Below are 23,576 nucleotides of genomic sequence, written 5' to 3'. Positions count from 1 at the left end.
CAGCTGCTGCTGAGACCAGGTCGGTGCTGGAGACGTCTCTGATGGAGGAGGCGTTGATGGAGGCGTCGTTGATGGAGGAGGCGTTGATGGAGGCGTTGTTGATGGAGGCGTCGTTGATGGAGGCGTCGTTGATGGAGGCGTTGTTGATGGAGGTTCAGGAACCACTGAAAGAATTCAAGAAGTCAGGCTCAGTCGTCTTCTCTCTCTGTCTCCACATGAGTTTTGTCCTCTCTGCTTCAGAATGTGGTCTCTCAGTTTGAGAGCAGGACGTATCTCCTCTTATCGTTCATGTTCAGATTGTAAGATGCTTTCACTCTAAACCCCACATTCACACTCAAACAGCCCTGCTTGTGCTCTATGTGTCTGTGGCTCTGACAGCTGCAGCTCCAGCTTCTCCTCGTGTTCACGTTGTTCTGTGCACCTGAAACTTCTGCTCTCAGATTGATTTGTGTTTGATTTGTCCAAATGTCCCAACCACTAGAATTCCAGGTGTGATGTTGACAAATCAAGTTGTCTCGTCCTTGTGTGTGCGTTCGTGTCAACATCTTTGAGAGTGCTGGACCGGCAGCTCATTAACCCGGGTTCACGCACTCCCGCCCTGCACGGCTCCATCATGACACCGGCCTCCTGTCAGGAGGAAAGCTAAAGCTGAGATCCTTGTTCTGACTCAGTCTGAGCACAAGCAGAGGCTTTCTGAGCGCTAGCGCAGGGTTTTGAATGAAAGCTTTCCAAAGTGTGAAATCAATAAGTCCTGCTCTCAAACTGAAAGACCACGCTCTGGAATAAAGAGACACAGACATGAAGCTCAACACAGTCACCAAACCTCCTTCACCTTGCTCTGCCGCGGTCTCTTTGAATCCCTCATGTCTGACGTTGCAGCGGTATTTGTACGTGTAGGAAGCGTCCCGGTCAACCACCATGATGGCGGCGGTGTGTTCTGACACCCTGAGCTCCAGCTGCTCTCCCTGAGCAGAGGTCAGGTCCTCCAGAGGACCACCCTTCTTCTGTCTCTTCCAGGAGAAGTGGACCACAGGAGGAAACATGTTGGAGGCCACACACAGCAGGACGCTCTTCCCGTCCAGGTCGTCTCTGGATGCTGCCGGGTACACGCTCACCACCGGCTTCACCACCTGCGTATCTGAACAACACACATGAACAGCAGCTCTGCACAGTCTGATCCTGGAAACACCTCATCAATACACCACATATAGATTCACCTGCTGTGCTGCACGGCATCGTTATATATTATTACATCATCAGAGACACAGTCACAGCCGTTCAACTCCATTTGATCTGAAACACATTTCATCACTGTTTCTATTGTAAATGTGTGTACATGTTCTCTTTAAATATAAATACAGATATAAATATTACAGGACTTTGTTGATATTTATAATTACAAAGTGTTTTTATATATTATATAATAATAATAATTTCTTCATATATAATTATCAAAATATTTATTTTGTGTCGGTTTAGTTCTAAATATTTATAATTACATGATTCATGTATTTACACTAAAAGTTCCGTCATTTAACTTTTAACAAATTCTACATCAAACCAAATATAATTGTGGAACAAGAAATATTCAAGTCATTTAAAGAATATTATCATAAAACAATTATTTGGGATATAATGAAAAAACATAGAATTTATTTGTCTTTAATTTATTCCAAACATATTTTTCATTATTGTGAATAAAAAATACACATTCACCATTAAAGAGCAATTACATTCATCAAAACATCTGTGACGTTAAATCCTACATGTATTTACTGTGAGTCAGTAAAATACTTCATCGTATACATTGATATATATCAGCAGGCACTATATCAAAAACCTAAATATCAGGTTTAAACAACTTTTACAATATTGAAGTGGATTTTTTGTTTTTGTGAAATGATGATTTCATGTAAAATATTTATCAGAGACAACAACTTTGTTAATTTGGTATTTTTTGAAGTTCTATTTAAAGTTTCAGGAGCTTGAATGTAAAGACTCGAAGTGGACGGAGCAGGAGAATGTTTGACGGCGTTGAAGTGTGAATTTATTTCAGGACGAGGAAAGAAAACTCTGATTCGTTCTGCAGCAGCTGAAGAGAATCCAGAAAACGTTTCAGACTTTTTAGACTCTGAACAAACCTGAAGCAGAAAAAGAGAATTTGTCCTAACGAGGAAAAATCTACACGTTTAAACACTTTCAATCTGATTTCAACAATAAAACGAGTGAAGGGAAATAAAAGTGTTTTCTTACCTGTTACAAACAGTTTAGTTCCAGAGCCAAAGATCAAGCTCCACTTGTCCACAGTGAAAGAGACTCAGACAAAAACCATCTGAGCTCAACGATGTTCACGCCAACACAACATTCATGTTCCCTCAGGATGAACCGCACCGACTCTGAGGAGCCTCAGACTCTTCATGTAGCGCCACCATCAGGTCAAACTTTCATTCTGTCCCATACTTTCAGAACTCAGCTGGTCTTTGTGTTCAGTGATTAGAAGCTAATATTAGCATGTTCGGTTCAGGTTGTAGGCGGGTATAGTCGACACGATGATGTCATGATGATGTCATAACATTACATCATAAGTGTAGTGACCAATGAGACAACAGATGCAGCTTTTCAGGATTAACCATCATTTCTCACCATGTGCTAGAGATGATGATGAGGTCATTACTACGATATGAAAAGTTAGCGTTGTTGCTCCGGATGATTTTCATGTTTCACGTGATTTTATGAATTTAGTTACTTTTCTCTTCTTCTGGTTTCAGATCGTCCGTCTCATCTTGTGAACACGATATCTCACGAAGACCTCGACGGAATTTCTTCAAGTTTGCTACAAACCTTCACTTGGTCTCAAGGATGACCTCACTAGAAGTTGGTGCTCGAAGGTCGAAGGTCAAGGTCACGGTGACCTCACAAAGCCCTCTTTGCCTCGTGAACACGTAATCTTCAGACCACCTTGAGATGATCCTTTTAGATTTGGCACAAACGTTCACTCAGATTTACAGATGAACTGATGAGATGTTGTCCTCGAAGGTCGAAGGTCAAGGTCACTGCGGCCTCACATCTGTAACACGATATGTCAAGTCTGTCCAGAGACGTCTTCATGTTTTGACCAGTTATCACTGTCAGAGGTCAAAGGTCACAGCGAGCTCACATTGATGTGAATGTAAGATGTCGGGAACAGCTGGAGGGACTGAAGGTGTCCTGGTTGGTGGAGGTCTACGACCACAGCACAGTGATTCTAGTTCTTCTTGGTCCTCTCCTTCTCCACCAAGGTGAACCTGCTGTCGGTTGAACTAGCGAACGGCAGCGTGGTCCGTGTTATTTGCAGAAGACTTGTTTTAATGGTCACGATGCACCGGTTGGTCTTATTGGTCGAGTTGGTCACGATTAACGTTGGCGGTTCTTTCTTCCAGATCAGCAAAGTGTTGGTGTGAGGGTTGAACTCAGATGAGACGCTCTGATTGGCTCTTTAAAGGGCTGTGATGGAGAAGGTTCGTCTGTGGAACGACAGCAAAGCTGCTGAAATGTCACTAAACGAGTCTTGAGAACATGAAGGTGGAGAACAACTGTCGGATGGAGGTGAAACAAGTGAAGCTGTGGTTTACTTCTCTCTTCCTCTGCTCCTCATGCTGCTTTTTGTTCAGGCTGCACAGATCATGTCTCACTGTGTGTCTGTGCTTTTCCAACAGACGCAGTAGTACGAGGCTGAATGAACGGATTTAACTTTCTTTATGTTCAACCAACAGTTGTTGTCTTTTTTCACAGCTGTGAAGTCGTCTTTCTGAGGATGACTGTAACCAAAATCAGTAGAACCACTACTCGGGTCAACATGAAGAATGACTCTGAATGTTCCTGTGTCTTTCTTCTGGTACCAGTATACATATTTATAACACTGATCAGTTCCTCCACAGCTGAACGAGGCCGTTCCACCAACACTGCTGGTCGATGACAACTGGTTCTGAATCAGCTCTGCTGCCATGGTAACCAGCGCTGTGGACAGACAGATGGACGGAGGTGAGTGTGGCGGTGAGGTGGAGTTTGTTTGCTCCTGATTGGCTGGAAACACTCACCTGAACACAGGCAGCACAGAGCAGCCGCCGGGAGGAGAAGCATGTTGCGCAGACGTGTTTCCTCGGGTGAAGCTGAGGAGAAGTGGCGCTCTGATGCAGCCGAGGACAAACGAGGACGAGCTGTGAGATCAGACGGGTCCTCCAACCTCCCATCAGCCCCTGCGGCCACAGATGAGGCGGAAGCTGGTTGAGCTGTTGTGGTTTTCTGATGAGTGGAAGTTTGTCAAGAGGAAACAAGATGAATCAACTTCAGCAGTGAAACGATCACGACAGGAACATTCTGAAACTCTTCAGTCTCTGACACGCAGCTTGTGTTGAAGCTTCAAATGTCTGCTGTTGAAAACAAGATGGAGGTTGTTGTGTATAAGTGTGTGAATATATTTCATCTTCTTTTAAATTCACTCTTTCACATTGTTTAGATTAAAGAGTGAACACAGTGAACGTGCCTCAGTACAGGACGTGAGCTGTTTCATTACAGTTCTCACTGTTGTCATCATAGTGTTGTTACTTTGTGTTATTGTCTCATTCTGATGATCAAGTGTCACAGTCGTTAAACACCATCATCTTATTGCTGTCAGGATTATAACTTTCCCAGTGCTGCCCCCTAGTGTCTGACTCCACACTGTGAAAAATACATTTAGAAATCAAACAGGTTCCCGTAGTTGAACGTTGGTTCTCTCCTCCAGAGGGAAAATCAAAGACAATATCAAAGAACTTTTGTGCCTTTCATCTTTTACTAGTTTGAAAGATTTGAGATGTGTTCACACCACAACCTCACACCATGTGTGTAACATATACCAATTATAATTATTATATATTTCTATCTGAAAATATATAAATAAAATGTGGCCTTGAATATGGCCCTGTGGTACTCCACAGGATCCTGGTTCATCTTCTTCTTCTTTTGTCAGGGAGTTGAGTGGATGATGTGTTCTGCTGTTTGAGTGGAGCGATAAAAGCTTCAACAGCTTCACTGATTGACTTATTTAGTTTAAATGAGGATAACTTTGTATTTTTATTTAATAAAACTCACTCAGTAAAATAAAGGAAATTGACTTTATGTTTGTATGTAGTTATGTTTGTTTGAAACAACATGAAAAGTAAAGAACACGTTGATACTTCTAAAAGATGTAGTGACGGTATAAGTGTATCAGTACATGTGGGAATGTGCAGTATGTGTGTTTGCATGTACACAGGGATTTAGTAAGTAGATAAATTAGTGAGAAGGCTGCACCACTGTCTCCCGTCTGTTTCGTCTCCACACTTCATGAACAGCTTGTATTACGTTGAGTAGAACAAGGAAACTCAGAATAACGTCTCGTGACTCGAGAACAAACAAACAAAGACTTTTCTTAAAAATCTTGACTTTATTTCACCGACACAAACATCATTCAAAATGGCAGCTGCAACACACAAGGCAAAAACAGACAGTGAAAGATTCCAGTCAGCAGTCATCACATCAGTCTGAGGTTTCCCTCGTTTCAGTACCGCGTCGTCACAGTGGTTCTCCTTCTGTTCGCTAACTCAACGGTTCCCGTTAGCGTGTTAACGACGCTCTCAGAAAATGAAAACGTGTGTCACAGAAACTAGAAGTCAAATGTTGCCGTGGTAACAGTAAATTTGATTTTTGGGAAAGTTCTGACACGTTCGTGCTTCACTGAACTGAAAACTGAGTCCGATTGTGACTTGAGACCAAAACAAGCCGCACATTATTTTTTGTGTTGGATTCACAAATGAAAGTTGAGATTCCCTGTTGAATACGAAAAGAACCAATTAGAAGTTTCTGGGTTCAAACAAACAACACGTGCAAACATGTCTGCTAACGCTAAGTTCACGTCACTTCAGGAGAAACAACGAGTCGACAAACAAACACGTCAACATGTCTTAAGTTTTAAAACGTCTGCGAATCTGCTTGTTTCACATCAGAGCAGAACCGACCACAGTTAGCGGCAGTAGTAGCGATGACTTCTTTCTTTGGTCCGACACGTTTATACAGATACCTGCACAGCCCGAGGCCACAGCGGGAAAATTTGCTAGGATCATTTGTTTTCTGCTTTTTTTCATTTTGTCAGTGTTTGTTTTTGTAATACTCATGAAAATGCGTTTTCTCCGTGCACTCAGGCTCGAGGGATCAAACGGTCAGTTGACTGTAAACTGCTGACAACAAAGAAAAAACATCAACTGTATCATGACAGTTTTAATACACAATGTATTTGTTGTAAATCTGATGTGATGCAGCTGATGATTTGTGGAGAAACCGACTAAAAATATTCTTTTTTTCTTACAACAAAAAAGTTTTTTTATATAAATGAGAGTAAAATCCTTAAAAAAACAAGTGAGGTTAAACAGACAATCTTTAGATAAAGGTTTGTTCAGTAGTTCTTTTGAAATCTGGACCAAAACTCTTCAGTTGAGTTAATTTGGCTGCAACATGTTTCTGATTTGCTTGGAGGTAGTCTCGTCATTCAGATGCTTGGTCGTGTACCTGCAGGAAGATAAGGTGGGTGATGAAAGTCTCTGCCTCCATAGGCTCCGCCCACACAGTTATTAAACTCATCACTGTTGCTATGGTTACGCCTGGCAGAGTTCTGCAGCCTCGTGATTCGTGTGAACTGATCTGGTTTCAGTTTGAAACTCTGGTTTTTATGTTTTAGTCTGAACACAAACTGAGACTTTAGTAAACGGTGACGCCCACGTTCTCTTGTGATTGGTTCTCATCGGTCACATGACCCGACTACCAGCGGTGAACACAAAGCGTCGCTAACACTTCCTGTCAGGAACAGTTCCACCTCGTCGTCGCTCAGAGAAAATAAATCCCTGCTCTGACTCTTCACCATCACTGCTTCAGTTTCTGTTGCTAAGCAACCAACTGCAGAGGAGACACTCTACATCCTGTTTACATCACATGACCAGTGTAGGTGAACGGTCATGTGACGTCTGTTCAGGCGTCAGTGTGGACAGAGGTTATTTCTGATATGAAGCTAAAACACTTTCATTGTAAAGCGTGACTTTAAAACATTGAGGTCCCGGTGTGTCTGCAGCCTGTCGACATTAACCACAGGTTTGATTCTGTGTTTCATTCAGAGCTTCACACACCTGAGAGCGTTGAGTAATCCCTCCACGCTGCTGGGCGGCTGCTCCTTCAACACTCTGATGCTGCCTTTCATCTGAACATCACCACGGAAACAGAGCGAAAAATCCTGAGTCAGCTGTCAATCATGACGTCTTGTTTTTATATCAGTGAACTGATTAAACCAAACTGATGAGAAACACTTGAACAGACATCAGAGAGAAGAACGAGCTGAAGTGACACAAACGTCTTTACAAACATTTATTTCACGTCTACTTTGATTCTTTAGTTTGGTTCATGTCCCATCTGCTAACATGGAGGAGGTTTATGAGCTATACTGCAGCCAGACACCAGGGGGCGATAAAGAATATTCTCTCATCGGATGTTTGTTTACAGTGTGTGGTGTGATCGTGTGTCTCGTGAACGTACGTCTATGTTGGCCGTTTTAACGAAGGCTCCGGCCGGATGAACGTGGTCGTACAGGATGATGACGCCGACCATCACACGGAGGCAGAACAACACCGTCTCCTCACTGGTGAAACGACTGCGATACTCCCTGCACACACACACACACACACACACACACACACACACACACACACACACACACACACACACACTGTCAGGCTGTGGGGTGATGCTGGTGATGCGTTCAGGATCATGTTCAGGACTCACGGTGTTTCCAGCATCACTTTACACACACTGGCCATCGTACTCAGACAGTCCGTCGTGTTTTCGAGAGGAACATCTGGATTCTGCAGCAGAACAATAAAGTTTGATATTCACATAATAGTGTGAGATTTCACAGAAGTAAAAATACTCCATTATAAGTACAGGATATTACAGTTACATCCAGATTCAGTAACTTCCAACATAAATTCATTACTGAGTAAGAAATGTTCCTTCATTAAATCTCATAATACTTATATTTAAAACGTGATTTAAAAAAGATTTAAATACGAAATAAAGACCAATTAAAAATAAATAAATAAATAGAATAAAAATATGATGTTTGGTTCATTCAGTAAAAATAGTTTTTTCATAAAGAATCAAACTGAATAAATTGAATCCAGGGAGAAATGAATCGATGAACGAACTCACGTCTGACACGAACTTTGACGTGGCGTCACTTAGCGTCTTCAGCATCGGCGTGGCGCAGGCGTAAAACAGAGACATCCGATTGGCCAGTTCGTTGTTAACCTCGTTACTGGCATCACCCTGAGAACGTTGCCACGGAAACCCAGTCAAGATAAGATATCCAGACGAATGTGAACAAATGCAGCATCCTTCATTCTGTTTTATTTTTCAATCTGTTTCCTCGTGTAATATTTTTGACGTGTGTCGTACGCTGATAATGAAGCTGAACCTATGTGTGCGTCTCACCGACAGGTTGTTGATTCGCATGCGGCTGATGGTTCGGCGGTAGTAACTGAAGTCGTTCTGGATGGCGGGGTTGGTCATCTGAAACAGAGACAGCAGAGGATGCTGGGATGTGGGATGCTGTGAAGTTGGGGTGGGGGGTGGGGGGTGGAGGTCACAGGGACCGACCTTGAGCTCGTCGAAACGCAGCGTGAAGTGCATGATGTGAGCGAACTGACGAGCCAGAGCCTGTTTCTGCTCCAGATGCTGAGTGGGAGTGGAGCCGGAGCTGGTGAGGACGTCGAGGAGACACTGCAGACTGGACTCTGACACGAGAAAAGACAAATCCACTCAGCGTGTTTAAAAGACGTAAAACAAAAACAAAAACAAGATGATTTTGACTGAAACATCCTGAATCGATAAGTTTGACTGAATATAAACGAATGTAATAAAACGGCTCCAGCTGCAGGTGATGGTGTAAATTTCCTGCTTCCTAAGTGTGAGTTTTGTCCTGATGGTGGCAGTAAAGAGCTCAGTGTGTGTGTGAAGGCAGCGAATGAGAGATGTGAACAAGATGGACTGATCTCAGCAGGAGGTTAGCTGTGTTCAGGTTCTCACCGAGCTTCTGGGAAAACTCATAGAAGCTTTTGAGTTTGGCGACCAGAGGAACCACGGCTGACCACGCCTTCTCCTGCACACGCTCCACGCCGGGACTCTGGATGGCCTGAGTGCACACACACACACACACACACACACACACACACAGGTCAGCTAAATAATTTGGTTGGCCCCCTGGTGTCTGGCTGCAGTATAGCTCATACACCTCCTCCATGTTAGCAGATGGGACATGGACCAAACTTAAAATCAAAGTTTAAATAAAGTTTGTCGAAGCTGTTTGTGTCACTCAGCTCGTTCTTCTCTCTCTGATGTTTGTTCCTGTTTCTGATCAGTTTGGTTGAATCAGTTATTTGATAAAAACAAGACGTCATGATTGACAGCTGACACTGACTCACGATTGGTCAAAAGCATGTATGGGCGGAGCCTTGATTCCACAGCTCCACTCTACGATCACTACAGACTCTGACGGTCAATGACGTCATCGGCACCAAATGGCAGCGTTTGTATCTGAGATGTTTTAGTTTCATGTTTGTACAACAGGAGGAAGTGGAGATGAGTCGTCCATCTTTATTGACTGTCCATGGCGTTAATCGGGTTTAGACCTGAGCTTGTTCGGACCAAACATGACACAAGGACTTGACGGGTCCGTTCCGCTGTGTGTTACCTGTCGTATCTCCTCTCCCGCTCCTCTGTACGCCTGCAGGTCATCCAGGATCACCCGGGCCTCCATCAGCACCTTGTTCACCGACTCCCACACCGCCGTCTCCGACTGTGAGGGCTGAGCATCTGAAACGAGAGTCACAGGGTCGAGACCACAGTGAGACTGCGGACCTCTCAATGCAGGAGGCGTGGCCTCTGGACAGGTCTGTGCATTTAAGTTCAGATTTTGTTGTGCAGGTAAAATATAATTTTAAAAAAATGAACTTGGATTTCCTTCTAAATGTTTGAAGCTGATTGTTTAATGACCTTGTGTGTGTGTGTGTGTGTGTGTGTGTGTGGTGGGGGGGTAGAATTAGGTTCAGGCTAGAGTTAGACATTTAGTCTGGATGGTCAGGGTCAGGGGTCATTAAGTGTCCTCACTAAGAGAGAAGCACAAACGTGTGTGTGTCTTACTCTCGAAGTCCAGGAAGAAGTTTCCACCATTGTTGTCGATGTCTCTGGTCAACACTTTGATCAGGTTCCCCATGCTGTCAACACAGAGGACCACACGTGATTTACCTTTGATTATTTATACATATATATATTATATATTATAATAATATACTATTATATATATTTACACATTTAACCCTGAAAGGTCCAAAACAGTTTGAAACACTAGGGGGCGCTATGAGCCCTGGTCAATACAAATGTTTAATATAAATGTAGATTTTTCTATAAATGCAATGTTCACAGCAACATTAATGTTTTTCATCAAAGATCAGTTAAAGTATTTAGTTTGTAGATAAAAACACACTGAAGTTCAGTATCTGTGTAATTATACCTCAGAACTCAGACCTCCACCTGTTTTACTTTGTGACTTTCAGAGCTGCGACAAGAGTTCAGATCATTAACTGCAGTAACAGAACTGGACTCTCGTGGACTGACTGCAAAGACTTTCAGTCATTTACACAAGAACACAAGAAAATAAAAAGTCTGAGAGTTTTCCAGCTGCACTTTTTCAAATCCTTTCTCATGTGCAATCTAACGCCTTCAGGATTGTGTGTGTGTCATTTCAAAGAAGATCTGATCTCTGTAACGTCTCTTCACAATAACAACACTTTAACCACAAACAGTATTGTTCACACAAGCATCTCTGCACAACGTTCACAGCAGCATGTGACAAACACACACTGATCCGTTCTGCTGTCCAGTTTCTGTGCAGCAAAGAGAAGAAAAACTCTGAGGGGACACCAGGAAATCTCCCAGGTCTGACTGAAGTCATCAGTGATCTCTGTCCACACAGGAGGAAAAACACTCTGCAGCTGAGACACTGTGAGACACAGTGAGACACAGTGAAACACACTGAGACACACTGAGACACTGTGAGACACAGTGAGACACACTGAGACACTGTGAGACACAGTGAGACACAGTGAGACACTGTGAGACACAGTGAGACACACTGAGACACTGTGAGACACAGTGAGACACACTGAGACACTGTGAAACAAAGTGAGATACTGTGAGACACTGAGACACTGTGAGACACAGTGAGACATAGTGTCTCAGTGTGTTTCACTTTGTTTCACACACTGAGACACAGTGGGACACTGAGACACAGTGAGACACAGTGGGACACTGAGACACAGTGAGACACAGTGGAACACTGAGACAGTGAGACACAGTGAGACACTGAGACACTGTGAGCAGCGTCTTCTGGTTGGAAAAAGTGAAAAGAGGAAGTGATGAAGTCGCTGAAAGTTTGAGCTAAATTTAAAAAGAGAGGAAGTAACTCAGACTGAGCTCAAGTCGAGCTCAGACGAGTTTCTGCGTTTTTCTTCCTCCACAACAAGATTTTCATCAAACATGACCAACACCTGTTCCTTCAGTCCAACAGAACGATGGAACACGGACAGAAACAATCGTCTCATCCTCACTGATGACACTCACATTCATACTTCAGGTTTTTAGGGACTTCTGTGATTTTGATTCATATTTTCAGCGTCTCGTCGTTTTCTGCAAGTGTCAGGTTTACTTTCATTGTTATTCATCCTCGTGTGAAGTTTACGACACGTTTGTCAAAGTGTGAAAAGTCGTGCAACAGAACATGCAACATATGAACACATGACATAAAGACAGAACGAGGCTGCGGCGGTGGTGCTGCATGTGACGACTGCAGCTAACGTGTGATCATCTGCATGTAAACACAACAAAATAAATCATAAATAACACATTCAATTCAGGGGTCATATATACTGTGACCTTCAGCTCCATCAGAGAATTCAAAACATTTCTGTCAACACACTTTATACATCTGATCTGAAAACGTGTCAGAGGTTTGAGGGTTTTATTATTATCATTATATTATTATCATGATATTATTATCATGATATTATTATCATTATATTAGTATCATTATATTATTATCATGATATTATTATATTATTATCATTTTATTATTATCATTATATTATTATCATTATATTATTATCATTATATTATTATCACTATCACACACACACACACACACACACACACACACACACACACACACACACACACTCTCTCTCTCACACACACACACACACACAAAAACAAACGTGTCTCCTGTTCCTCATCTGAACTTTTACTCTTGTTTCATTTGAGTAATGCGGATGTTTAACTTGTAATCGAGTCTTTTAGTGTTTAGTTAGTTAGTTAGTTAGTTAGTTAGTTAGTTAGTTAGTTAGTTAGTTAGTTAGTTAGAGCAGATACACAGTGAACTTGAGGATAAAGCAGTTTTGTGTTTTTGTTCCTGGTGAGTCTGCAGGACCTGACATGTCAGATCTGAGAGGGATCCACCCACAGACCAGGTCCAGGACCAGGACCTGGACCAGGACCTGGACCTGGTCCTGATCCTGGTCCAGGTCCTGCTCTGCCCCCAGCATCACCTCCCCCCCCGCCCCGCTCCTCACCTGCACTGATCAATGATCGATACCGTGCGTGTGTCCCGTGTGTCGGTCCAGGTGTCTCCTCCTCTACATGCTGAAAGAGTTTGAACCCGGAAGCCGCCGCTCGTCGCTCCGTTCACTATAAAAGGAGTGATTTCCTCACGAGGAGCTGAGCCAACAGCCAATCAGCGAGCAGCAACAGTAACCTGAGTGACGTAGGGCGGCCGACCGGAGCAACCTGAGCTCCAGACTTTAACTAGAATTTATAATTTAATTTATGCAATATTTATCACAGACATCGAGACAAAGTGGAGAAGAGAATACAAATACAGAGAAAAGAGTACTTTATATATATATATATATATATATATATATATATATATATATATATATATGTATATAAACTATATATAAACAGGATCCTGATTGTTTCTTTCTTTAGTTATTAAGTATGGACACTGCAAAGGACCTCAACTAAACTAATAAATGCATAGATGTGTACATGTTGTATAGTCCAGTGTGTGTGTGAAGGCAGCTTTAGTTTCCTGTGATGTTGCACAGTTCCAGGATCCAAGGATCCCAGGATCCGTGTGGTCAATCCAGGCGGTCAGATATCGGCCTGTGTGGCTCTGAGTCTGAGCGACCGCTCTGTCAGCCACTGGCTGCTGCTTGGCTCTGCTGTTACATCCATGGGTCATGTGTTGAGCCATGGGGCTCCTCGCTGTCGATGTGTGGTTCACAGGCAGGTTATTGGCCGGCAGCTGCTTCCTCCATGGTGAGGACTGTCCCGTCCTGTGTGAACCCCTCTGGGTGGGTCCCCTCCATAAGCAGCTGCCAGTAGGTGTGGATGATGTCAGGGCCCGGTGCTGTCCGGCTGCCTGACCCTCTGGTCACTGGGTGCTGCATGTTGTATGTGATGGGCCTGCTCTCATATGTTCCCCAGTGTTTTCAGCCCCGTCCCAAACTGACACCCACACCCTGAACGGTCCAAGACACTTTCAAACACTATGATCAGAAAATAATGTGATTTTAAAAAGCACATTAAAGATCAGAGATCAGAGATCAGTCCTGTCATACATCACGTGTGTTTGTGTTCTTGTGGCACTTCCAGTCCTCCACCCTGTGAAGTATACAGATATATTATATATCATGATAATATATACTTTACAGACATATTATATATCATGATAATATATACATATATATAATATATATATAATATATATATCATGTTTATAACATGATTTATAATATATCTGTAAAGTATACAAATGATGATTTATAATATATCTGTATACTTTACACATATATTATAAATCATGTTATAAACATGATATATAATATATCTGTATACTTTACAGATATATTATATATCATCATTTGTATACTTTACAGATATATTATATATGATGTTTATTACATGATTTATAATATATCTGTATACTTTACACATATATTATAAATCATGTTATAAACATGATATAATTCTCCACAAACAATCCAACCACCGTCATCTCTACGTCACAAACAACGCGACGTGTGTGAATCCTACATTTCCCATGTCACCCCTTGCCCAGACGGAAGTCACTGCTGATGACGCACTTGGCCCGCCCCCCTCTCAGTGGCGTGTTACAGAAGAAGAAGAAGAAGAAGATCATGAAGATGAAGCTGATGAAGAAGATGAAGAAGATGATGAAGAAGAAGAAGCTGATGAAGAAGATGAAGAAGATGATGAAGAAGAAGAAGCTGATGAAGAAGATGAAGAAGAAGATGAAGAGTGAAGAACCTGGTGTAAGTGTTTTCATCAGTTTTACTCTCTGAGCCTCTAGAAGCAACAGGAAGTGAGTCAGTGTGATGGAAGCTAACTGCTAACTGAGCTAGCCTTGATCCACTTCACCTTAATGAGCTAAAGATGCTAACTTCCCCTTGTGATGACGTTTCCCTCATCTGCATAACGTCTGTAGACGCTGTCGTGTTGAAACCACAGACACAGAGAGAGTAGAAACCACAGACACAGAGAGAGTAGAAACCACAGACACAGAGAGAGTAGAAACCACAGACACAGAGAGAGTAGAAAAACCACAGACAGACACAGAGACCACAGACACAGAGACCACAGACACACAGAGTAGAAACCACAGACACAGAAACCACAGACACAGAGACCACAGACACAGAGACCACAGACACAGAGAGAGTAGAAACCACAGACACAGAGAGAGTAGAAACCACAGACACAGAGAGAGTAGAAAAACCACAGACAGACACAGAGACCACAGACACAGAGACCACAGACACAAAGAGTAGAAACCACAGACACAGAAACCACAGACACAGAGACCACAGACACAGAGACCACAGACACAGAGACCACAGACACAGAAACCACAGACACACAGAGTAGAAACCACAGAGTCACAGACACAGAGAGAGTAGAAAAACCACAGACACAAAGACCACAGACACAGAGAGAGTAGAAAAACCACAGACAGTCACAGACACACAGAGTAGAAACCACAGACACAGAGAGTAGAAACCACAGACACAGAGACCACAGACACAGAGAGAGTAGAAAAACCACAGACAGTCACAGACACAGAGAGTAGAAACCACAGACACACAGAGTCACAGACACTCCAACCGGTCCTGGCAGAGGTTCCGTCCACACGAGCCCGGTTCTGCCGGAGGTTCCTCCCACCTGGGAGTCTCCCCCCCCGCTGTAGCTCATGCCTGCCCCGTGTGGAACAAGTTGGACTTGTTGGGTTCAGATCTTGGACTTTTGTGCAGCACCCTGAGAAAACTGCTGGTTGAGAGACGTGCTATATAAATACATTAGTGCCACTGAACACAGCAGAAACACCGGTGCAGTGGAGGAGGCCGTCGACCTTCAGCTTGGTTTTCTCTTCAGCTGTGTCACAGTGTCGGGCAGGTTCAGTGTTATTGTGACAGAATTTTCAATAATGCACGTGAGAAGTTCCCTTGTTTAGAAACCAGCTTTGATTTTCTGAGCAAACTTGGTATTTTACACTGAAATGTCCTTAACTCAAGAGAAACTGAATCAAGTGGATTTGAGACAGAGAGAGTTGTATTTACATTTAATCTGATAAGTGTCATTAGTTTCGCTCTGTTTCTTCTTTTGAATCATAAACTCTGTGTTGTCGTTGTTTCCAGGATCCCCTGGTTCCAGGATCCCATCATCTACGACATCCGAGCCAGACCCAGAAAGATCTCCTCACTCACTGGAAGCAAAGGTGAGAGATTAACACAAATGAACTCTGTGAATGTTGTGTGGACATTTTCTGTAGTTTGTGATTCTCTTGTGAAGCAGCAGGAGATCGTCCGGGTCAGACTCGTTCACAACAACAGGAACATTTTCAGACTGCCGGTTCTTCTCTTCTCGCTCTCGTCACTCCCAGATCTTCAAATGGTGAGCGTCACGCTGCGAGTTCTGTCCCGGCCGCTAGCGTCCAACCTGGGACAAGACTACGACAAGCGTGTCCTGCCCTCCATCGTCATCGAGGTGCTGAAGAGTGCAGTGGCAAAATGTAACGCCTCGCAGCTCATCACACACAGAGAGTGCAGGTACGAACACGGACCTGTCACATGGAACATCAGAGCGAACGTTCGGTCTAAGAAGTGAAGATTTGACGGAGCTATTGTTTTCAACGTCTTTTGGTTTAGATTGTTTCTACGTGAGCTTCTCCGTGAAACAAACCAAATCAATTCATTCAACGAAAAAGTCGTCAGATTGATAAAATAATAATTATTTTCAGTCTTAAACTCAGAGAGAATATCACGACTCTGCAAATCAAAGTTTACAATAAATAACTGATCTGGTTTCAGTTTGAAACTCTGGTTTGTGTTTTAGTCTGAACACAAACTGAGACTTTAGGAAACGGTGACGCCCACGTTCTCTTGTGATTGGTTCTCATCGGTCACATGACTCGACTACCAGCGGTGAACACAAAGCGTTGCTAACACTTCCTGTCAGGAACAGTTCCACCTCGAGACACACTACTTCCTGTTTACGTCACATGACCACTGTGGTTGTGTTACGTGTGTTTTCAGGTGTGTTACTGTGGACGCAGACTGAGTGTTGTCATGTGTGACCAGTGTGATTGCCAAAGTTACTGATGTGCACGAGGGGGTGCACGTGCACAAATGGCGCTCTGGCGTTTTTGTACCCGGGTAACGGGGACAGACTTAAGAGTGAAAGAGAGAGAACTGCACTGATGACAATTGCGGGAACATTATGAAACCTGTGATAGTTTAAAAATGAATTCTAATATGAACCTTGTATGTGTTTGTTCCTCTCAGCCCAGCAGGAGGCGCAGCGAGCTCAGTTTTGTGTCGAGAAGGCCAAACAGGACCAGAGACCGAAGATCATCCAGGCTGAGGGAGAAGCTCAGGCTGCCAAGAGGGTGAGTTGTTTAAAACACGGTTGTGTTCAGTAAAGTCGTTAAGTCATCAACTGTTGTTTTACTTCCTGTGTGTTCTGTATGTGTAGACATGTTGTGTGGACATGTTGTGTAGTCATGTTGTGTAGTTTGTGTTTCTGGGAGCCTGAGTAGATCCGACGCATCCTCAATGTTTCCCAGTTTTTTTTTCTGCTTCTCAGTTGATTTGACGCGATGATGATTTCATTATTTTTGAACCTGGAGTGAAAGCTGGTGGAAGTAATGATAGAATTCTAATCCTCTGTATTCCCCTTCACCTCATCTCTGTTTTCAGAGTTTGCTGTTTGCACTGAGACGAGCTGGTAAAGAGCAGGTCGGTGTAAGAGCAGTTGTGTCCACCAGGTGGCAGCGTAGGTGTTGTTACTGCTGCGTCGTGACCTCTGGCTCTTTTCAGTTGAACAGAAGGTTTTCGTGTCCGTCATCTGCGTTCAGCTCCGTCGACAGGAACAAGACGTGTAACCAGGGCTGCTCAGATCAAAACATTTTTACTGATTTTAACTTCTGTTTGTTAACTTTCACATTTCTCCAAACACATCTCCAAAACCAGGAACACGGTAAAATATCATTTTAAGAATATAGATAAAAGAATGAGGGAAAAGCTTCTCAAACAGTTGGTAACTCCTGTTTCCTTCCTGTTGCCTCCAGTGTTTTATCATCTGCTTTGTATTTTAGATCGATGCAGTTTGTTCAGAGCTGCTGTGGTTTCTACTGAGAGATCACTGCTCAGGTCCGGACAGGAAGAACTCAAATAGAGAAAATATCACTTTCTTTATTCCAGTTTATTGTTGCTGTAGAATCTGACAGATGATGTGTGGGTGTGCTTTTCTCACAGTTGTTTCCATAAATAATAGAGTTTTGTCTCCAAATTAATGGACACGTTTGTTTCAGGTCCAAAATTAAAACCTTTAAATTAAGTGAACGCATCAAACCACCTCCGATAAAAACCTGTCGTGCCGTGAACTCGCTGCACGACCGTGAAGAGAAACAGAAGCATCTTAAACAAACACTTCACCCAAATATGCAGTAATTACTTTACACGCCTGTCAACATGCGTGAGAACATTAACGTCGAGCAGCGACACGCCTGCAGCTTTGATCCTCGTGACGGTCAGAGAAGTGATGCCTCTCCTCAGACCGGCTCAGCCTGCTGCTGATCAGCCTCAGGCCGACCGCTCACGCTCTCTTTTGTAGGTGTGTAACAGTAATCTCCTGTGATACACTAACAATTTAAATGTGTGTGTGTAACAGCTGGGCGAGGCTGTGACCAAAAACCCAGGTTACCTGAAACTCGGGAAGATCCGTGCAGCGCAGAACATCGCCAAGACGGTAAGAGAAGAAAAACCAGAAGCTTTTATTGCTTCAAAATAAAACATGTCATCCTCCAAACAACATTTAAATGTTAAAGTTGTTTCCATCAGCAACAAAACACAATAAAGACAAATGAGCAGAAACTAATAAAAAGTATAAACCTAAAATCTATGAGTCTGTTCTCATGTAGTTATTTTATTTTACTTCTGATGTCTGTGCTATATTACCTTTCACACCATTCAGTCAAACCAAACACTCGTAGATATCCTCTAACTTCCGGTTCTTGTATGAAACACGGTGGCGAGACGTTTGTTAGAAATGTGCTGAGGTCAGGCGTGAGTGAGCAGCTCTGGGGGCGGGCGGGCAGCTGTGGCTCAGGAGGTAGAGTGGGTCAGAGGTTCAATTCCCAGGTCCCCAAGTCCACCAGTGTCCTTGGGCTCGATGCTGCAGCCCAAATGACCCCATGGGCCGTGTGTGACGGAGTGTGGTCGATGAGGAGCGCAACATAAATACAGACCATGAACAGAAATCTGAAGAACCCACTTTAATAATGTAAACAGTGGATGTCTGTAGATATAAACACATTGATTCCACATTAGTATTTATACTATATATATATATATTAACTTTATTTATGTGGTATTTTATATAACAATGTCACATTAGTGAGTAAAGATGTGGTTAATTTTTCTAAACGGAACCATCGGAAAGTTTCAAATCCAGCATAGCTCTCTGTTGTTACACATAATTATGTTATGTATTCTGAGTGGAAGTGAAACGTCTCAGATTTGTCCTCTGCTCTCAGATTCGTCCTCTGCTCTCAGATTCGTCCTCTGCTCTCAGATTTGTCCTCTGCTCTCAGATTCGTCCCGTACGGCCGTGCATTAGCCAGGTTAAAATAAAGACATGAAGCTAACACTGGTCTGCTCGTGGACGCCTCCCTGTGCGCTCGTGTTTCGTGGTTTGAGACAAACTAAAGATGTGTGTGTGTCTGTCTGTGCGTGCGTGAGTTTGTGTTTTCGTCCACTTGTGTTTTCACTGTGTGACGCTTGTTTTGTTTGTTTTGTGTTGGACCTGTAGGTGGCGCTGTCCCAGAACAAAGTCTGCCTGGTGCTGAACCTGCAGGAGAGAGACCAGTTCGAGTTCACCATGAACAGTTTCAACAGGAAGTTGTGGTTCAGGCCGCAGGTTAAAGGACAGTTGATCTGTTTAATGAGCTGATATACTTCTGGTTTTTTATAAATCAGCTGGTTGGTATTAGATTTGTTTTACTCCCTAATGTTGGTGTCGGCCCCATGAATCAATATTGGCTCTAATTTGAGTTTTAATCTTTGATTTTCCTTTCAGATGTTTGTCACTGCCAAAGTAAAGCGGACGTCTCCTCGTCATCAACATTCCTTCAGTTCCACGACAGAGAAAATGTCTCCGGTCTCTCGCAGAGTTTCTCTGCTGCCTGTGACTCGACCTCAGGTTTTCACTCTGGATCCAGGTTCATCTGTGAATTGTCGTCAGTCACCAGCTGCTTGAGCTGTTGACAGGAAGTCCGCCCTTGGGTTTTATTTTGAAAGGCTCCTCTGGTGTAGGGACTGTGGACGACTGCAGCGGTTCTCTTTTTCTTTTTCAGAATCGGAGAAGGTTGCTGACGTTTCATCGCAGAGACCTTCAACTATTTAAGTTCACGAAGAATTCCCTCGTGGAGCTTCAACACTTTGTCTCCTTCGTGAGTCAGAGATGTTTACGTTTAACTCAGAGTTTTTATAATAAGAATGAAATAACTTTGACCAACAGCAGAGGAATCTTTTTCAAAATCACACATTAATGACGCTGCTGTCTGTCTCATGTCGACAATAAAGTTAGAAAACAGATGTAGAAGGAGGTAATGTTCTATCTTTACTCCCTCAACACCAATAATAATTATCTGTCCATGCAGACAGGTGTGTCTTTAAAGGGAAATCTGTAGCTGAGATTTCTGACCACGATAAACTGAGGCTGCGATTATATTCAAGTGTGAAAATGTCTTTGGTCCCAAACCAAAGAGAAACAGAGCAAATGTCTCTCGAGTCAGATTCAATCATCAGTTATGTTCTGTTGTTGATGAATCAGTTAATTGACGAGGTTCGGCTGCAGAGAGGAAAGAAATGCACGTGGACTGTGAGGACGGGTTATAATTCTTCTTCTGTGATGGACTCACACCGTGGTCACATGTCGGTGCTGCTCCTCCGAGCTTTTCAAACCACGTGCCTCTGTGCAGAAGGCCGTGTCGGGGTCAGGGATCAAACTTCTCACAGAGTGAAACCTTCTGTGTAGTCATGTTGTGTGGACATGTTGTGTAGACATGTTGTGTAGTCATGTTGTGTAGTCATGTTGTGTAGTCATGCTGTGTGGACACGTTGTGTAGACATGTTGTGTAGTCATGTTGTGTGGTCATGTTGTGTAGTCATGTTGTGTGGACATGTTGTGTGGTCATGTTGTGTAGACATGTTGTGTAGTCATGTTGTGTAGTCATGTTGTTTAGTCATGTTGTGTGGTCATGTTGTGTAGTCATGTTGTTTAGTCATGTTGTGTAGACATGTTGTGTAGTCATGTTGTGTAGACATGTTGTGTAGTCAGTGTGTGTGATTGTCGACTCGTTCACAACAGGAACATGTGGGTAACGAGGGGTGGAGCCTGTAGAGCAGCAGGAGGCGGGACATGGCGTCTAAACTGTAAAGATCAGTGTTGTTGTTTTCAGCTCGTCCACACGGCGTCGGCCCTCATCACCAAAACATCTGGAACCTCCTCGTCTGTCCACGTTGAGACCCTGAGTGAACGAAGCTGTTAGAGGAAGTCGTGTGGTGACGTCAGACGATCGTCTGTTAAACGCCTCTCGTCAGAACATGTCGACCGCACTCTGGATTTAAAAAGTGATGTAGTTGTTCAAAGAGAACAGGGTCACCTTGGCGACGGGTTGTCGTATGTAAATGTGACTTACAGACGTTTCCTCCCACTCTAGTCGACCTGACGTCTCCTGAATATTCACGTTAACGAACCGTCTGTTTCCCTCGTCGCTTTTACAAGAGCTTACTGAACAAACTTAGTCAAACCAAACATGAATATTAAATATAAATTCATTTCTCTGGTCGTCCCAGGTCTTTCACTCTTTCAGCCACTTTTAAGACAAAGAAGGAAAGGGGACAAACGAGAAGTCAAATAAAACGTAACTTCCGGTCGCTGAGTAACGACGACCAGTTCATACGATTTTCTCGTGATGTAAAGAAAATATTAATGTTTTGTATCTGCTGCCCGCTGAGTTGGAGACGGAGGAGCGTTGTGAGCAGCAGCTGACGTTTAGAACAAACTGACACATGTTCACATGTTCGACACCTGAATGTCATGAAACCCTTCACACTCACCCTGCATCTCAACGTGACAATGGTTAGAGCTCAGACGTGTTGTGGCTCCAGCCCTCGACTGAAGCTGACAAACTGACACTGTTTCCCTGGACACGAGTGGAAACAGTTACAGGAGCACGTTCAGTCGTCGTCATGAAATCCTGCAGAAGAACAAACGGGTGAAAACAACCAGAGTCTTGAGCATCACAGAAGAAGAAAAGGAGGAGGGGTTGAAACTAAACTCAAAAAACACAACAACACATGTTGAGATCAAATCCGTCACTTTGATTGTGTTGTGTGTTGTATGAAGAGCAGATTGAGGCCTGAGGCTCCGTCAGCTCCTGCTTCACAAACTGTTTATATTCTGCTCTGTCGGGAGAGAGACGATGACAGTCATATATAAATATATAACATAGATATATAATGTGGTACAACAATGACCTGCTCTCTGAGTGTGTGTGTGCCCCCCCCCCCAGCTTGAAACAGAAAGAACCAGCAGGACAGAAGATAAGATGGCTGCAGAGTTATTTATAGGCCGAGCTGTGAGCTGCAGCTCAGAGCTGCTGCAGCACAACCTCAGATCTGTAGGAGGGGGGGGGGGGGGGTTGGACTCCATTGTGTGAGCGACACAAAGCGAGCGGCCTCCTCCATGTTGAGAGAGGCTGCTGCTCTTCATGAGAAAGAGGGAGGAGAGGCGGGGGAGGGCGGGCGCAGATTTAAATCTCAGAGGGGATTTTTTTCCTTGGGAGGAGGGGTGAGTGGGGGGGTATAGGAGGAGGGTTAATATTCATGCAGGGTTTTAAAAAAAAGAAGAAGAAGAAGAAGAGGGGGCTGGGAGATGGAGGGAGCACAGGATTGGCTGCCGCTCCCCGCCCCCTCACGTCTCACAGCAAGTCTGTCAGCCAATCAGGAGCCTCCGTAGCATTTGAAAGATGCCAAGGAGCAGGAGCAGGAGGAGGAGGAGGAGGAGGAGGGCATAAAAGAGGAGTCAGAGATGATAAATGTGCAGCTGGTGTCGATGTGCAGTCGCTGCAGAAACGTTTCCTTCATGAGGTCGACTCACATGACGTCAAGTGTTGTTTTATTTAACGTAGGAGGAGCAGCTGTCGGAAAATATTCACCATCAGGTCATTTAAAACGTGATCATGTGTTTTACGTGTGATTTTTAATGAGCCCCCCCCCCTTCACTCATCATCACATCAGTTTAAGGTGATATCAGTAAAATGTGACTCTATATTAGCCTCTAGTGGCAGATTCAAGGAAGTGCAGCTTCATCTGCGAAAGTCTCCTCGTCCTCTAAAGGAAGACCCCTCCCCCGCCTCCTTTATTTAAAGACATCCATTAGACGACAAATTAAAACAGAAGAATAAAGTTCTTAATCTTCAGAAGTGACAAGAAATGAAATGAAAGGATTGTTTGTACGTGGATGAAGAGATGAAAGCAGAGAGGAAAATAAAGGTGTAGAACAGAAACCTGAGGCTGCACATCACTGTGTCTAACTGTCCTCTGTCCCCTGTCCTCTGTCCCCTGTCCCTCCCGTCGTGTCCTGTGCTGTGGCGGCGCTCAGCCTCCTGCAGCCGAACGTCTGACCTGGACTTTGCTCCAGTTCGTCAGCGTCTCTTAATCTTCAGCTGCTGTTGGATCTGCAGAGCATCAAGACAAATTTACTGAGAGGGGAAGGAGTGGGGGGGGGGGGGGGTATCACACTCACATGCTAACACTTGCTAACACAAGCTCATGACTCCA

At 43.7% G+C, this 23,576-nt stretch overlaps 3 protein-coding genes across 4 annotated transcripts in view; 1 reads left to right on the top strand and 2 right to left on the bottom strand.

Moving 5' to 3' along the window:
* The window catches only part of LOC138405102 (uncharacterized), a 5,390-nt gene extending 274 nt beyond the window's left edge, over nucleotides 1-5,116 (bottom strand). Inside the window, exons 1-6 of the mRNA XM_069511506.1 lie at nucleotides 4,523-5,116; nucleotides 4,077-4,281; nucleotides 3,672-3,996; nucleotides 2,254-2,291; nucleotides 833-1,138; nucleotides 1-164 (exon numbers count right to left, since the gene is read on the bottom strand). The exon at nucleotides 1-164 is cut by the window's left edge and continues 274 nt beyond it. Coding sequence (XP_069367607.1) covers nucleotides 1-164; nucleotides 833-1,138; nucleotides 2,254-2,291; nucleotides 3,672-3,996; nucleotides 4,077-4,281; nucleotides 4,523-4,573 — 1,089 coding nt within the window. The 5' untranslated portion in view covers nucleotides 4,574-5,116. The remainder of the gene's footprint in view (nucleotides 165-832; nucleotides 1,139-2,253; nucleotides 2,292-3,671; nucleotides 3,997-4,076; nucleotides 4,282-4,522) is intronic.
* Nucleotides 5,117-5,423: 307 nt separating this feature from the next.
* On the bottom strand, nucleotides 5,424-12,858 carry LOC109643673 (CYFIP-related Rac1 interactor B-like). Of its 2 annotated transcripts, XM_069511474.1 has the most exons (11): nucleotides 12,720-12,858; nucleotides 10,237-10,310; nucleotides 9,788-9,909; nucleotides 9,124-9,229; nucleotides 8,695-8,831; nucleotides 8,530-8,607; nucleotides 8,248-8,364; nucleotides 7,822-7,901; nucleotides 7,576-7,702; nucleotides 7,173-7,243; nucleotides 5,424-6,561 (listed from the first exon to the last, which is right to left on the bottom strand). In XM_069511474.1, the coding sequence occupies exons 2-11, from the start codon at nucleotides 10,307-10,309 to the stop codon at nucleotides 6,492-6,494; spliced, it is 981 nt and encodes a 326-aa protein (XP_069367575.1). In that variant the 5' UTR covers nucleotide 10,310; nucleotides 12,720-12,858; the 3' UTR covers nucleotides 5,424-6,491. The 2 variants fall into 2 exon arrangements, with proteins under 2 accessions (XP_069367575.1, XP_069367576.1); XM_069511475.1 differs by lacking the exon at nucleotides 7,173-7,243.
* Nucleotides 12,859-14,264: 1,406 nt separating this feature from the next.
* On the top strand, nucleotides 14,265-20,328 carry phb2a (prohibitin 2a). The gene is made up of 7 exons (XM_069511498.1): nucleotides 14,265-14,486; nucleotides 15,883-15,946; nucleotides 17,013-17,116; nucleotides 17,427-17,465; nucleotides 18,400-18,477; nucleotides 19,540-19,601; nucleotides 19,807-20,328. Exons 1-7 carry the CDS (start codon nucleotides 14,289-14,291, stop codon nucleotides 19,826-19,828), a joined length of 567 nt encoding a protein of 188 aa, XP_069367599.1. The 5' UTR covers nucleotides 14,265-14,288; the 3' UTR covers nucleotides 19,829-20,328.
* The last annotated feature ends 3,248 nt before the right edge of the window (nucleotides 20,329-23,576 follow it).

The sequence above is a fragment of the Paralichthys olivaceus genome, chromosome 16, assembly GCF_024713975.1.
Source record: "Paralichthys olivaceus isolate ysfri-2021 chromosome 16, ASM2471397v2, whole genome shotgun sequence".
Taxonomy (NCBI): Eukaryota; Metazoa; Chordata; class Actinopteri; order Pleuronectiformes; family Paralichthyidae; genus Paralichthys; species Paralichthys olivaceus.
The sequence above is the reverse complement of the archived record's forward strand: the minus strand, read 5'-3'. Positions and strand labels throughout refer to the sequence as shown.